The sequence below is a fragment of the Mustela putorius genome, unplaced genomic scaffold (assembly GCF_011764305.1).
Source record: "Mustela putorius furo isolate JIRA1106 unplaced genomic scaffold, ASM1176430v1.1 tig00003858_pilon_pilon_pilon, whole genome shotgun sequence".
Lineage (NCBI taxonomy): Eukaryota > Metazoa > Chordata > Mammalia > Carnivora > Mustelidae > Mustela > Mustela putorius.
The window spans coordinates 28,076,698-28,093,770 of NW_025422010.1; the positions used below are offsets into that span (position 1 = coordinate 28,076,698).

The window sequence follows — 17,073 nt, forward strand, 5'->3', positions numbered from 1 at the left end:
TTCTATATTCTTTCTTTTTAAAGATTTATTTATTTATTTATTTGAGAGAGAGAGAGAGCATAGGCAGGGGGAGAGGCAGAGAGCTAGGGAGACACAGAGAATCTCCAGCAGACTCCCCACTGAGTTCAGAGCCTGACATGTGGCTCCATCCCACAACACAGAGATCCCTACTTGAGTAGGACGTTTAACCAACTGTGCCACCCAGGGACCCATTCCTTCTATATTCTTTGCTAAATGCTGCCTGCCTTGTGTAGCTGCTGCTCTCTCTCTTTCTGTTTTTTAACATGTATGGCCTGTATCTTCATCCTAATTTCTGTTGCAGTCTCTGTGATTAGTTTCATCTGCACTGATGTATACATGTTCTGCTGTCTGAGGCAATTAGGGAGGAATTTAGAAGTCCATTTACTTGGCAAAAGAACTTTTCTCCTTGGATCTCTGACCACTGATGAGAAACATAAATGATCTGCCATTCCCTGTAAAAAAACATAAGATCTCTCCATCAAAAAGTATTTCATTACTAGGCACTGCTGAATCAAACATCCATGTCACAGATGTTACAAAGTCCTTATAATCGAAAGATCTTTGCATTTAAAGAGATATAATGATGCACATGATGAATAATAGGTTGAGCAGGTAGTAAAAAAGAATATAAGAGAAACTGTGGATAGCAGAAAGTCCATACGGTTGAGCCCAAGCGACCTGGGTTTGAATCACAGCACTGTGTCCCACTGACAAGTAGTGTTAACTTAAATTACAAAGCACCTGTTCTTCTTCTTCTTCTCCCAAATTCATATGTTGAAGTCGTACGTCCATGACCTCAGAATGTGACTATAATTAGAGATAAGCTCTTTACAAAGATAATTAAGTTAAGATGAGGTCACTGTATAAGCCAACCAGTCTGTGGTATTTTGTTACAGTAGCTTAGTTTCTTAAGAAAAAATTAGAATATTCACAGTTGTCTCATAGAGTTTTTTTTTTTTTAAGATTTATTTATTTATTTTAGAGAGTTATTATACAACGTGAGTTGGGGGGAAAGGCAGAGGGAGAGGGAGATAAGCAGACTCCCTGACTAGTGGGGAGTCTGACACCAGGCTTGATCCCAGCACCCTGAGATCACCACCCATGCCAAAATCAAAGTCAGATGCTCGACCGACTGAGCGACCAAAGTGCCCATCCATAGAGTTTTTGTAAATTAAATAAGAATAGAATAATAATCAGAACATTAGCTGTAACTATCTTATTGTAGGTGCAGGGTTCAATGCTTTACACTTGTAAATGCATAGCACGGTGGCAGCCACATAGGAGGTGTGCAGTAAGGCTATTTTAATTTTCCCTTATTTAGTGGAATGAAGAGATGCTAAAGTGAAAATATCCTCCAATGGAAGGAGAGATGCAAAGATAAAGGAAGAAAGAATTGTGTGTGTGTGGGGGGGAATCTCGTAAAAGGGGAAAGAAACTGAGACACATTGTAAGGAAAAGAAGAGAAACATATCAAAGGCTCCCTACAGCTGAGAGTAACAGACTCCAAAGTAGTAAAGGACCAATCAGTACCTGGTTCTCAGTGTGAACAGAGGAGAACTGTTTTCCTGTAAAGTACTTTTAAGGTATATTTGGCCAGGACTGTCACAAAGTGTCCAAGCTTTTATTTCTATGTGATCCGGTAGTTTGTATGATGTCTATGTTACAACTGTTTTAACAATATTAATAGTAAGAATGGAGAAAGGTTATCATGAAGTCATACACAGAACTGTATTGACTGTTTTTTATTTCCTTTTTAGCTTTTTGAGTTACTGACACATTATTGCTGCAAAACATATGTAGGGTCAATTCATGCTGAATAGTTATTAGAAACCATGATAACAAAAGTCATTACACTGCAGTTCAGTTTTGACAGTAAAATTTCTGCAACATTATCACAAATCCTCATGCATTAGTGCAATGATCCTTACTATAGTTTCATATTAGAATCAAAAGATTGCTGTAGCATGCTTGATACAGAAAGTCAAGCAGGCCAAATTCTTTTCTGCTTTTACAGATAACATTTTTGCTCTTTTTCTATGTACATCAATGCAGATAGTAGCTTTGCTTTTTATACTTTTTTCAATAACCTATGAGTACATTGCATATCTTTCTTTAAAATGAGGATTTTTTTTCGTTGAAAGACCACACAATTCTGATTACCAGTACCCAAGGAAATAATTTGAAACTGATTTTATATCTGACACAACTCCATGGAATTCTAAAACTGTATTATTCACTCCATTATTACTTTCCTCTTTTGGATAGCGTATTGGCTGTGTGTACATGTTTGTTTTTGTTTTTAAATTGGTGATTTACTATGAGGGAATAGTATAAGATTTAAAAAAGGAAACTGTCATATTCAGGATTACTTCGATCGGAAAGCTATGTGAGCTACCTTTAGCTGACAATACTCTTCCATAGTCATTTATTAACAGAACTGAAAGGGGCCAGATTGTACGGGTACATTAATTGTATATTTTTGGTAGTGTAATTTACTCAGGCCCATTTCAAGGAAACAAAAGAAATAGAACTGGTGAACTAGTGCCTAGTGAATTGGTGAAGAACCTCTGAAAATCGAGTAACTTCTTCTTTAGTTGGAAAATCAGGTTTACATAGGTGTACAAAGAGTATGGATAAGTAGACACATTTCATTATGCACAAAATATGTTCTCTGAAAATGTGGATGTAAATATAATACTGCTTACTCGTGTTATAGCTGAGGTGATTGTGGCTTGCTTGGAATTGCTTTATAATTGCAATGTGAAGATGCCAGATCCCATCAAATTAAAATATCGAGTGTCATGGTCTGTGTTGTTTTGGTTGTTCTCTTCTCCATCTGTGATTTTACGGACTTCTTCATGAAGGTTCAGATAACATATTTCCTCTTTGGGTTACTTCTAGGAAATTTCCAGTTGTTACAGCTAATGTGCATGGGCTCTTTTAATAAATGTATATGTTCTGATGGTGTTTTTAGTATAAGATTTGGATGACTCTGACTAACCGATGAGTTACTGCTAAGTCTATCCCTCAGACTTTCTCAATTATGTGTGTATATACATGCTTTTCTATTCTGTAACCCTCTGTCGGCTTTACCTAAACAATCAGGTGTTAGTCTATTGCTCTATTTCTTCCAGCACCTGAGTAGGTTCTAACTGGTTATCATAATGTCAATATTACCCTATATTTCTGTCCTCTCTCTCCTTAATTCACGCTATATTCTCAGGTTTCATAAACTATTTTATACCTATAATAGACTAGGACCTCTTTCATAACAGTATAGCCACATCAAGATTTTTGTATACGAAGTAAGGGCTATATGTTTATCTAAAGAATAATAACAGTATCAGTTGTCACATCTTCTATGTGCAAAATACACAGTTTGTGAAAAACTGTTCTGGGGCTTTATATTTAAAATATATATTTATGTTCCATGGGATTGTTGAAAAAATTAAATAAAACTACATATAAAAGCTTGCAAAGTATAGTTAGCACTTCATAAATATTAACTATTATGACATACTTCTTATAATAATCCTGCTAGGGAGACATTAATATTTCCATCTTTTTCAGAGGCTCGGAGCGACTAAATATGTTGTCCATAGATATTCCTTCCCACTTTCGATAAGAGTAAAACTCTGAAAAAAGAACAAATGACCTACAGAAAACATTTAGTATATGAATATGCATTTCCTATATTAATATTCATGTTAATAAGTGATTATAAGATACAGTTCTGTAGATTTGGGGAATGATGATTACAAGAGTCATTTTTTCAAATGTTTATGTCATTGTGATGCATATGTGTAGTTCAGAACTAAAAAAAATCATTATACTGATACTCCCACAGAATTGCAAATCAATTGCAGTTCTAAGTCATGCATTAGAGATGCCTAAGTAGAAAATATACCTATTATAGGAGGTGCATATTATAAACATTTTACTTGTTTTATTATAATTTTTAACATGGTCCTTGGGTGATTAAAAATTATTATTTCATTCCACAGCTGCACTACGCCATTTTAAAAAGTCAGAGTTCTAAGTCTACATGGATTCCAGTGAACATAATATATATATATGTACATATATATATATATACCAGTTTTTTCCTAGGGCATTATAGGTAATATAAAAAATACTTGATTTACTTCTTTTTAAAAGTTATAGGTAAGCAAAATTTCCTGAATGTGTGATTTTATGACATTAAATTTTCTCCGTTTCTCCATAGAATAATACTTTGCAAGAGTTAATCTATTAAATACTGTCAGTTGTAAACAGATTTTCTAGGGAAGGGTTCCAGGGATAACAGGAAATGCAGGATTGACAGAGTTAAGAGGTTTCTTAAAATGGGATTTCTCAGAATCTTTATTATGCAAATGCGGCTTCAGTTTTTATAAAGGGGATATAGTACGCAGTGTGCCATATATATGTATGTATAGATGATAAATATATAATACATCTATCTCTATCTCTGTATCTGAGTCTCTTTATACATAGACTTTCTTAACCTTAGCTCTACTGATATTTTAGGCTGGACAGTTTTTGGTGTGTGTGTGTGTGGGGGGGGGGCGGTTTAGCACTATCCTTGGCCCCTATCCATTAGATACCAGAAACACCCCTCCCAACATCCCCCCAGGTGTGATAACTAAAAATGTCTCCAGGCATTGCCAGATATCCATATATCTCGAGATCACTTCTTCCTAGTGTAGTAATGAACTGGAGAGAGGAAGGGCTCACACAGAGATGATGAGCTTGCACAGGGCCTTTTGAGCAGATACTCACAACACTTGAGCTCACCACAATAGCAATAGGAGTTGCCTATGAAATTATTACAGTAGTGCAATACATACTCAGTTAATTTTATGATGCTATGATGTAATACTTCATCTTTTTGTTTGTTTATATTTATCTAATATAAATATAGCTGCTAATGGTGCTATACATGGTCTTTAAGTTTGTGTAAATAAGTTTTGGTAAATTTTAACTTTTTAAAATAGATTTGAAAAAAAATTAAAAGATTTGTGTATATTTTATGGGAGTAAATGATGAAATAGACTAGTATGCACATATATTTTATGGATTCATGACTTACCTAGCTTTTCCTTATTTTTTGTGGTATTTTTAGGCTACATGGTTCACCTGTGAGTTTTTTCAAATTGTCACAAATCTCAAAAAAATTTTTTTTCCAATTTATTTATATGTATGTGTATATGGGGGTGTGTATGTATGCATGTGTATATATACATGTGGTCCAATGCAGTTCAAACCAGTGTTGTTCAATGGTTGACTATAAATATGAAAATTTACTATGAGTGTCTTTGATATATCAGGCTTTCACTAACATTAAAAAGCTGCCTATTGCTGTACATCTCCACTAGATCACCTTCTTAAAATTGCTTAAAAATACATAAATCTACAATTCCCTTAAAACTGGTACTAGACTGAAGAGCTGGTTTGATTTAAACCAAGCTGACCTTTCTAAAAGTATTAGCTAGAAATAAACACATAAGTTTTGGTGCTTTTCTCAGTTTGGACAACAGAAGGGACAGAACAATAGATGACCAGCTGTCCACTCTTGTCTAGGATCAAAAAAGCTCTTCAGAGATCTCTTGAGAGTTCTTCAGGGAAAAGGGCCAGTAGAAATTTAATGCAAGCTTATCAGTCTATAAAGTGCAGCAACTCCTTTTGAACAAGTGTGTGGGGGGTGTGCATGTGTGTGTGCACATGTGGTAAAACTAATTAATAGTTACGATTTTCCCAGGAAAGAAATGAATTTCCATCTACACAGAAACAAGCACTCAAAAATCACTACTTGAAGCCCAATTTTAATATATGCAAGATAGCAAGCAATATAAAGTACTCATGAAAAAGAGAACCTAAAACACTTTCACATTTCTTTAGGAAAATAATTTTATTTATTGCTAGAATTGACTTTGACTCTTCATCAAACCATTGTAAAGGGAGTATTCCAGGAGAAATGGAAAAGGGGAAGAGAAAACATGCTAATTGAAGTCTATGGATGATACAACATTTTTGAGAATTTAAAATGCAAACTTTGTCTAATGAAACCTAGGTGATGCAGATTAGACAGCAAAAATCCATTATTCTTCCATTGGTGGGGTAAAAGGATATTGTTGAACTCTGTTTCTATGCTCTAGTCTAGAAAAAAAAAAATCCCTTGATTTCTGGGAATCACAGTATTCGGCACGGAAGGTGAGTTGAAGTGGCGTATTCCTGTCCCTTTAATTGTATCAAAACAATGGACATCAGTGCACTGGATGATTAATAATTTATTTGAATGAAGGAATGAATACTGTTTGAATTCTGTGAGACCCAGAAGTATCCCCTAGGGCTCCAAAGTAGTCTCTGATTTATGTCCCTACATGATTCTTTAATAAGCCCAGGTTGCTTAAAGAAGTTTCTCCAATTTGAGCATATCCATTGCGGGTTACTCTTACTACTTTTCAACTACTGGTACACTCAAGCCTTCAAAAAATATCACAGAACATGCTCATTTTACAGATGGTTGGAGAGAATATTGGAACATAAGTTAAGACAACTGTCCTAGGCCAACTTTTTTTCTAATTAACTGTGTATGTAGTAGATCACTGGACCACTCTGGCCCTAAGGTTCCGCAGTTGTGAAATAATCTTTTATTTTACTTTTACTTTTTATTTTGTGTGTGAGTTTGTGTGTATGTGTGTGTGTGTGTGTGTATGTGTGTGTGAAATAATTTTTAATTTCAAAGAGATGGGTAAAATTTCTAAAGGTGTCTCCAGTTCAAAAATTTTACAATTTTAGAACTGCAAAACTTATCCATAATCCTTATGAAATTTAAATAATTTCTAATTAAATAAATGGTAGTCCTTTCCCCACAAGAAAATCATTATTGAAAAATTGGCTTCAGTGAGATAAAATTATAAAAATAATTAGTGAATCAAATAATCTGTTTCAGTTGGACACAACATAATGCATGACTGCATTTTACATGCTTTATAAAGCCTGGTGAGACAGTATAGGATTGTTTAATAATGCTACAGTAGAAGGGCAGTGTCATGATTATGAAATGAGTTGGATTTTTAAAAATCCTATATTTGATTTCTATCTTAGTTCCACCTTGTGACACACTCCATCTCAGTTTCGTATCTTAAACTGGAGATGATTGTAATAATAATAATAATAATAATAATAATAAATTTTAGAGGATTATTAATGGACATTACAAAGATGGTATTTACAAATGGCTTGGCACAGATACCAGGTCCATATAAGTGGTTGTTAAGTGATGGCTGATTCTATAATAATTTGTATTCCCTCACTCTGAAACTACCAAGAACTGGAGTAGATAAAAGTTAAGCTTCAAAAGTGGTTTACAATAGAATTAAAAATATACTTTAACCAGTTTCAAAAGGGATCTTGTTTTCAGCCAACAGATACATCAACATTTGCATGCTTGCTTAGCTTACCTTTCTTTGCAGACTTGAAGAATTTGAGATAGAAATTAAAACAAACACATGATTTTATCAATATATTCATGGACTTCTAAAAAATGAAAATCTTTTTTGAAGTCTTTCAATGAAAATATCTATTTTTACATAGAAGTACAACCTGTTTTTCAGATATTTTTCTTTTATTCCCCTTTAGTGTTATTTTAAATTTTGAGATCTGAAAAGTCTTAGATTGGATTCTATTCCATCATTACCCATGAACAGGGAAGACAGGAATTTTGAACAGTCATTTTTGTTTGTTTCTGATTTTTGAAGGGGAAAATATTCATCACTGCAAAAATTTAAAGCACAGGAAAGTATCAAGAAACATGTGCAAAGGAAGGAGATATAATTTTATCACCAAGAGTAATACTATATGATTCTTTTTAAAAATTTTTTTAAAATACTATACGATTCCGATATTTGAACCATCTGTATATAAAATTGTGTTAAGGAAAGGGACATTATTTTTTGTACTTAATTTGTTTTATTCCTCCATTAAGCTTTTTTTTTTTAACTACTCTTGGCCTAAAAATACAAAGAAGTATGGAAATGTATTATTTGCATAGAGAGAATAATACTCCGTAAGAAACACTAAAATCAAAATGTAATTTTTTACCATGCCAAAAGGAATCTATGCTCAGAAGCAATGAAGTTATTATAGAACAGGAAAATAATACACAAAATTCCTTAATGTGAGATCCGCTTTATATAAGGAAATTAAGTAAGGGAATCAGAGGTCGAATAGTGCTTCTGTATACCCAAAACTAAACTGGTCAAAGGACTAAAACATACATATATATAATACGGGAAATGCTGCAATATCAAAGAAATGGACTAAAATATTAAAGGGTTTTATTCTGTTTTGATGGCCAAATTCCATCCTGTAAGCAGTGCCTTAGACGCTAATGACATACGATTTCTCACTGACAGATTTAACAGCATCAATAAGGCCTTTCTGTCCATTGCAGCAAATTGATCCTACATGACACTGACAAGGGCAGCCTGCACTTAATGACCTCCATTGCTGAAGGATGGAAATGAAAAATGACTGGAAGTACAAATAAATCTTGGAAAGTTTCCCTGAAACAGGTGTGTTAAAAGTGATTCGTTTGAGAGATCATCACAAATATAAACTCAGTCTCCTAGCATACCTCACTGTCTGTTCATACCAGGGTCTCACTCCTTGAATCTTGAATCACAGTTTGCTTTAATTCCAACATCAAGACAATTTTATTCTTACTATGGAAACACAGAGTGACGGATCTCTCTGAAAGGCATGATTTCTTCACATTTATGCAGGTATCTATTTCTCATTTGCCACCAAAGGATTCTATATAAACTGATAACAAGTACCCATAAAATTTATTTTTGCTTCCCTCCTGGTTAGAAAAGGAAATACAGTATAGCCATCGATTATTTTCTCCTCCTCAATTATCAGGAACAAATAGAACATGTTTAACCTCAATAACAATGTCAAATGCATGAAATGATTGGACAAATGTTCCATTGATGTCCTTTCTTTGAATCCTGCACATGGTCTGAGGACACTAAGATTTTGGTGTATAGTTTTTTTTTTATCAATTCTTTCACAAACACATTAATTTGCTACTTGCTACTAGTTTTCAAGAGAAAAATACACACTCTTTCTTTCAATGTATTCAGAAACTTTAACTCCCACCAGAGTAGATGGATGGGAAACATAAGGGAGTTTAGAAGCAGCACACCAGATGAATGTAATAGTTACAGTTGCATAGTATCCTTTTATTTTCCAAAAAACTATGGATGTCTCCTTTTTATTCCTTATCAGGTTTCCTCTGAGGTCAGTCTTATTTTACAGATGAGAAAACTGAGGTCAGAAAGGATAAATAATTTGCCAAGATCACTGAGCTAGTAAGTGGTAGAGACTGCATGCACTCAAATCCTGGCCTTCTGTCTTCCCAATATTCCACAATAAGGAGGGGTAAGTACAGTACTGGAATATTCAACTACTACTAATTTATAGTAGATTAGAATGGGTGGCAACAATAGGAGAAAGGGTTCATAAACAGTCTACTGTTTCTTAGGACTAGGTGGATTGTTAAAAAATAATCATGATTATATATTTTGAAATTTAGATTCTGTGAAGAAACAAAAATTCCAAGGGAAATGATTTTTCATGTCAATGAGTATCTGGGGAAGAATACAGAGGAAGTGGATTTTACAGAAGATTTTATAAAATATATGAGAATTTCTACTGATTTCCTGTAACTACAAAGGGTCAACTATTCTTCAAGGTTCTAATTAAGACTCCTATATTTGTTAAGAAAACAGAAACCAACATTTGGAGGCCATACAACATGAAGAAGATTTTGAGGTATATTCTGAAAAACTGTCTGTAGAGAAAAATGAAATTTGAAGTCTATGATAATATATCTAAAATCTATAAACTCCAAAAATTTGGTATTCCAGATCATAAAAAAGCAAATTAGTATAAAATTGTGGCTTAGACACTAAGTTTCTTCATTTCTCACATATCTATTCAAAATTGAGTTTCAAAGTTGATAAAAACATACAACAAAATTCTACAAGAAGAAAACATGACATTTGGTGGCATATAAAGAATCACCAGATTGAAGAGCCCATGACTGGACACATGTTACTTTCTGTAGTACATATGTCAAGTAAATCATTATTTAAAAAAGTTAAGAAAACTTACCTGTTTCTTATCTCGAATTGAAGCATCAAGTGATAACTGTCTATCATATAGATTGAAATAATTGTCCTTTTCTGTTAAGAAAGTAGTCTGTAATTTTTGATATTCTTGAGCTAAACGTAGATTTTCTTCTAGATAATCATCTTGTATTTTCTAGAAGATGAATATATATTTAAAATCATTTTAATTTCCTTGAATTTTTTCAACATCATTTGAATTATCTACAAATATTATATTACATATTATAGAAAAATAAAGTCAAAAAGGTACTTCCCCTGATACCAATATCCTCCTTGGATTTAATAATTTTCTTTCTTGATGCACCTATTTCTTTTCTTTCTTTTTTGAACACTGATTTGTCAGAGTGTCTATGACTTTTGTTCTCCCTCTTTCCCAGACTTCCCTCCACAATGCCTTGGGAAGTAGTACTCAGTCCTGAGATGCTCTACTCAGCTTCCTATGAGACTTCTTCCAGTTTACAACCCCTATTCCTTTCCCCAAACTCTAATGCTCAAATAGGTAGAAGACACTTAGAAGCTTAGAATTCTATCTCCAAGAGGTTCAGGGTGGTGGCACTCACTGAAATCATAGAGAATTAAAGGATAAAAGACAAGGAATACAACATTTAGAAGTACAATGAGAGAGCGACTATTTGATCCTACTATACGTTAGCTATATTAAATGTTTAATCACAGACCTGTACCCCTGGGGATAAAAATATATGTTTATAAAAAATAAAAAATTAATTAAAAAAAATGTTTAATCTGTGAGCAGTTGAAAACTTTATAACACCCCCTCATGACTAAACAAATTTATTAAATCTAATACGATTCCCTTAGAATATAACTTTTGTAGTATTACCAATTGGCAAATTAGCTACCTATAATTTTGAACTAGATGTGTGAATTCAGTCCAGTTGCTGATTCTTTTTAACATTTGTATCACATACAGTTTTCACTGGTGCTTCAAAAAATACGGAATTTATCAACAGCCTTAAATGTTTTCAAACCTGCTAATCTAATAGTTCATTTTATGGAAAATTTATTCTAAGCAAAAGGTGTTATTCACTAGAACTTTATTCATAGTAGCAAAAAGTTTTCAAAACACATAAAGGTGGATTAATCATAATGATGATAACGGTGATTAAATAACTAGATATAAAAATAACCACTGTGAAGCAATTAAAAATATTTCTTTGTGAAAACTGCCATATCAAACCTTTAGAATAAATTGCTTAAAAATATATTGCAGTATGAGAACGTGCATAGATGAAATGTAATTCAGCAGAAAACTGCCTATACAAATATTTCTGTATTTACACACTTGAAGATTTATTAAGGTCAACAAACATATTTCTCATAAAAGCCTGGTATCCATATTGATCCCTAATGATGAATACTATGTCATAGCTGTTCTTCAAAAAGTCAAAATGATGAACTAAGAACCCATTTTAAATGTTCTTGTCATAATTCTGGCACAGTAATTTCAAACTTTAGAAATTTATATCTAATAAACTTACCTAAAATCACATAGAATTATCTTTTGGTAGGGGGACCAAATATCTATGAGTATTTTGCTTTGATGGAGCTACTTCTGAAGAAAAGGGTTGCAGTTCTTTTTGATATCTTAACACTTACTAAAATCTAAGTCTCAAGTGATTCAGTTGGATCTTTGATTAATGTTCTACTGAAGGTAGGAGGAGGAATCATTTTGAGTTATTTTTGTTTGTTTGATTTAACATAAGCACAGCCCTGATACCTAAGGTATTCTACTAGATTTCTTTCAAGCCCTAGGTGGCTACTGTAAACATTGCATTTGAGAGAAGTGGTAGGAAGGTTGTGGGATTTGCATTAAACCTATTTAATGGAACTTTAGTGAGGATGTATTTGGTACTTTATGGTTTGCTCACTGTGTAAAATGCAGTTTTGCAAATACATATACCTTCAATTTCTGTATGACACCAATTCTTACTGCTTTGTATGCCATAGTTAGATACCAAGAAATCAAATTGTGCAGTTATCAATGAATCTTCAAAACATTGTTACATCAGTCATGATATTTTACATTATCATTTCTCAATAATGAATTTATAGAAGGATTTGCCAATTTGCTACCTATTCCTGAAAGTCAGTAACCTTCAGATGTCCAATGAAGTTTCAGGTTTATAAAAATTTTAAATAATGATATTCTACTGACACTCTTTGAAAAAAATTTTTTATGCTTCACTTTACAACTTTGACTTAATTTTAACAATAGTATTATTACATGTGAGTGAAACAAAGAGGGAATGGTACTGGTGGAAATATGTTCAGGGGAAATAATGTTACCACTACTGGAGTTGAAGAACTTATAAAAGATTGGGGCACCTGGGTGGCTCAGTGGTATGGGCTGCTGCCTTCGGCTCGGGTCATGGTCTCAGGGTCCTGGGATCGAGCCCCGCGTCGGGCTCCCTGCTCTGCAGGAAGCCTGCTTCCCTCTCTCTCTCTCTCTCTCTCTCTCTCTCTGCCTGCCTCTCTGCCTACTTGTGATATCTGTCTGTCATGTGGATGAGTGAAATCTTTAAAAAAAAAAAAAAAGAACTTATAAAAGATTAACAGTAGGAGATATTTAACAAGGGCACAAAAGTTGGGGTCAGAAATATAATCAAAGGCAAGAAGAAAGCAGAAACTAACAAGAGAATAAGATGACTTCTACATGCTTTTAAATTCAAATCCAGCTGAATCTTATCAGTAAATCTTTTTCTTAAGGTCGTGGCTAAATATAAACTTGAAAAAAATTTTCTTCCTAAAGCCATTAAAGAAAAATTTGATTGCTATATCTCTATGTTAAAATAATTGTTTTGAGTTTACAGTGTTATTTCATTTACTCATTCATTCATTTTCATTAATTACTTATTCAAAACTTTGAATTTAATAACTACTATATGCCAAGCTCTAGAATATAATGGTGAATCTCCAAAATTCATAGTCTTGTGGTAAAGACATGTATTGTAAATCACAGAGGGGCACCTGGGTGATTCAGTGGGTTAAAGCCTCTGCCTTCTGCTCAGGTCATGATTTCAGGGTCCTGGGATGGAGCCTCACATGGGGCTCTCTTCTCAGCAGAGAGCCTGCTTTTTCCTCTCTCTTTCTCTCTTTCTGCCTCTCCACCTACTTATAATCTCTGTCTGTCAAATAAATAAAAAAATAAAATAAATAAATAAAATCTTTTTTAAAAATCACACAAATATATAATTAGAATGCTGAATATATATTACTTGATATTATACTACTTGAGAAATAAAGATTTGAAAGAAGTATATAAAGAGCACTTACACAGTATATTTTTGCACTGAACATCATTCTAAGGATATAGCACATGTCCAGCCTTAACAAGAGTTTTTTTCTCTAGGTGCGTCATTGACTTTCACAAGGTATGGAACCCCTTGAAACATAACATTTTTCTGGGGTTACCTAATTAGCCGTATGATACCCCAAGTACTGAGAAGCCATACCTAAAGAAAGAACTGGCTTCTCCTTCTGTCACCAAAAATGTTGAGAATTGAAGGCAGATTGAGACCCCAAGATATACAAATGGTAGGTTCTCCATTTTCTTCTTTACTTGACCTTTCTTATTTTTTAAACCATGTATTTCATCTTGGACCTTTCCTCCATTTTCAGTTTATTTTTCTTAGTCTTTCCCTCTCATATGGGGCAAATAAAGAATAGGGAATTATAATTAGAGGACTGGGTTCTTTTTCTACAAAACAGTAGCTCATCTATTTATGTTTTGCCCTGTGACACAGAGATAAGAACTTAGAAATAGGGCTGAAGTTGAATGTGGACTTATGAATTCCACACACAATGGAAAGAATTAAGACAAAAGCAATCATCTCAGTTACATTATTATCCTCATTTTACAGAGAAATGAAGGCTAGAAAAGTCAGGTAAGGCAAATTGTATTTTCCAAAAAAGACAACAGAAGTACTTTCACATGTTGTTCTAGATCTTGTTACTTCCTATCAAGAAGCATAATGTTTTTCTCTTCCCTTGTACCTGAGTAGACTTGTGGTTTCACCAGTCAAAAGTGTATGGTGGAAAGGATATTATGTAACTTTCCAGGCTAGTTTATTTAAAAATCTGATTTTAAAGAAGCCAGTTTGTTTGTTTGTTTGTTTTACAGATTTTATTTATTTATTTGACAGAGCGATATCACAAGTAGGCAGAGAGGTAGACTGAGGGATAGTGGGAAGCAGGTTCCCCACTGAGCAAGAGAGCCCGATGTGGGGCTCGATCCCAGGACCCAGAGATCATGACCTGAGCTGAAGGCAGAGGCTTAACCCACTGAGCCACCCAGGTGTCCCAGAAACCAGTTTATTTAAAGACAAACAAACCAATCAAATTCTGCCTGGACCTCTCTTTGGGGACATTCATCCTTAGATATTACAAGGAATCCAAATCCAGACCTCATGGAGAAGTTATGTGTAAGTGTTCCAGCAAACAATCCTACCTCATGTAGCAAATAACAGTCAGCATCACTCATGAATAAATGAGTCATTTTGAAGACGATTCCAATCCCTAGTTTCTGAGTCACCCAGCTGATGGTTCAGAAAGTGTGAGATAAGAGACAAGCAGGCTCTTCTGTGTCCTGCCCAAATTTCTGACACATAGAACCATAAGCCTTAAAGTTTGGCGGTATCTATTATGCAACCATGGTGACTGAAAGACCCAGACATCTTGTGTAAGATTACACACATACTAAATGGAGACTTGAGCTGTTCATCCAGGCAGACTGGCCCTATATCCCATACTCTTCACCATCCATATATTTCCTTTGTAAACTTGAGCCACCACTCAACACTATGCAGCACTGTCTTTATAAAACCTGATGATATTAAACAATCAAATAACAGAATTACCTTGTTCTGAACCTACTTCCACCAAGCAACTCTTTTTATAATCTGGCTAACACACAGCTTGTTGACATAGATAAAATGAGCTGCTGAAGGAAACTAGAACTTGGTCCCCTTTGAAGCCACTTTTTATTATAAGTCAGTATGGGTATGTTGGTTATAAATAACCAGTCTCTTCATTTTTTGTTTGTTTGCTTGTTTTACCTACATAATTCCATAGTCCATGATTTGATTAGGACTGATGCATTCACTGCAAGACCAAGTGCCCAAGTAATCAGACTTGTACAGCTGAGGATGCACAATTCTGGACTACGGTTGATGCAACAATGCTACCCATTGGCTCTAATGGAGGTCCAGTCAGATACACTTACCCTGGAGAAAGTTTAAACATATTTGAACATTTTTAAAAAATTTAATGTGGATTAATGGCAAAGGAGATTACAAGACAGAAACTTGATCTAAATATTCTGGAGAGATGCTTATGATTAAAGTATTTGCACTGTGCATGTATATGTAGAAGACCTACATAGCTATTTACAAATACTTTGATGTTATTCAAATAGTCCTAGTGTCCATACCTAAATTTATGGTAATGTATCACCTACACAGTCAGTCATTATTAATACAGGCATTTGGATTCAGTTTGCCAGTCCCCCTGGACTATAATTACATATTGTAAAAAAGTTGTCATCTTTGACCCAGTTCTAATTCTAAGTGTCCCATCCTGATATGATTATGTGTGGCTGCCTCAGGTGATCTTTCCTGATGGTATGTTATCTCCTGATTCTTGGTTATTAGTAGTTTACTGTAGAAGCTCCTTGCTCTTTCCACATCCTGCCGGGGCTTTGCTGGCTGTTAGTGACACATCTGTCCGTGTTCTTACATAGATTGCACCGTACTCACTGGAGTCCCGTGGTTGGAAAGGATTGACTTCCTGCCAGCAGCACCAGAAAACAAAAATTGTATTGTGGTATTTTCTGATTAATTTAGTCCAGAGTATCCTCATGTTTAGCTTTTGTTCATTCAATCATTTGTTCAGCAAACCCTGAGTAAGTTTATTCTCTGGGTCCTATTCCATGGCTACCCCAAGGATTAATAAGAATAGAATGTCACCCTTTTCACCAGGAATTAGAAGCTAGAGTAGGAGGATGCAGAAGAGTAATCAAGTCTATTTAGAGGTATCTTTTGAAGTACCTGTAATCAATTCTACCAGGTGGAATTGATTCCACTAGATGGGGGAGTTGGTCAGAAAAGGCCTCATAGAAAAAATAATCAGAGATTTGAATCTTAGAACAGTCTTTTATTTGGCAGGGATCAAAACTCTCCTGCTACATGGGTCAATATATATTTGAGCAAAGCTGGGTGAGTCAGTCAAGAGGAATGTTTTTATGGCCCCTTTAGGACTATTAGATTGTTGTTACCTATGACTTGTGAATTAGGCTTTCATGGATTGTGTTAAATGTTCTGTTATCTCTAGGCTTTAAAATATTACTATGCAAACAATGAAAAGTACCCATATATTTAGTATCCCACTGATGCAGAGCATCATAAATAATGCTCCATTCCAAGCACCAGTGTTTTAGTAGCACATGATCTTGTACATATGTTCATGCATTAAACCAGTGATATCATACTATTAAAATCCCACATATGCCTTTGGCACATTTCTGCCAGTTTAGGACATTGGATTGGTAGTTTTGCATGCAGTGACCCTTTGATATTATTCAAGTAGGCAACAGTACTGAGACTAATTCATGGAAAGTGCAGGGGATAGAGTTAAGAATAAAGGAGACCTAGAGGCTTGAAGTCTCTTTGTGAACACTGTCACTTCAAAAGCATTCCCTTTGACTAATGGGAATTAGCATGGTGAACATAAATGCCTGAAAAACATGCCAATTTTCTAATGATATAACAGACATGGAGAAAGCATATGTATAGGTGCATCACCTACTGTGTGCAGAGAGGCATTACTGTATTGCTGT

The 17,073-nt window shown here is 34.4% G+C and overlaps 1 protein-coding gene across 2 annotated transcripts in view; it reads right to left on the reverse strand.

Moving 5' to 3' along the window:
- The window catches only part of CCDC178 (coiled-coil domain containing 178), a 442,343-nt gene that overhangs the window by 143,300 nt on the left and 281,970 nt on the right, over positions 1-17,073 (reverse strand). For both annotated transcript variants that reach the window (XM_004742898.3, XM_004742897.3), the window contains one exon: positions 10,204-10,353. In XM_004742898.3, coding sequence (XP_004742955.1) covers positions 10,204-10,353 — 150 coding nt within the window. The remainder of the gene's footprint in view (positions 1-10,203; positions 10,354-17,073) is intronic.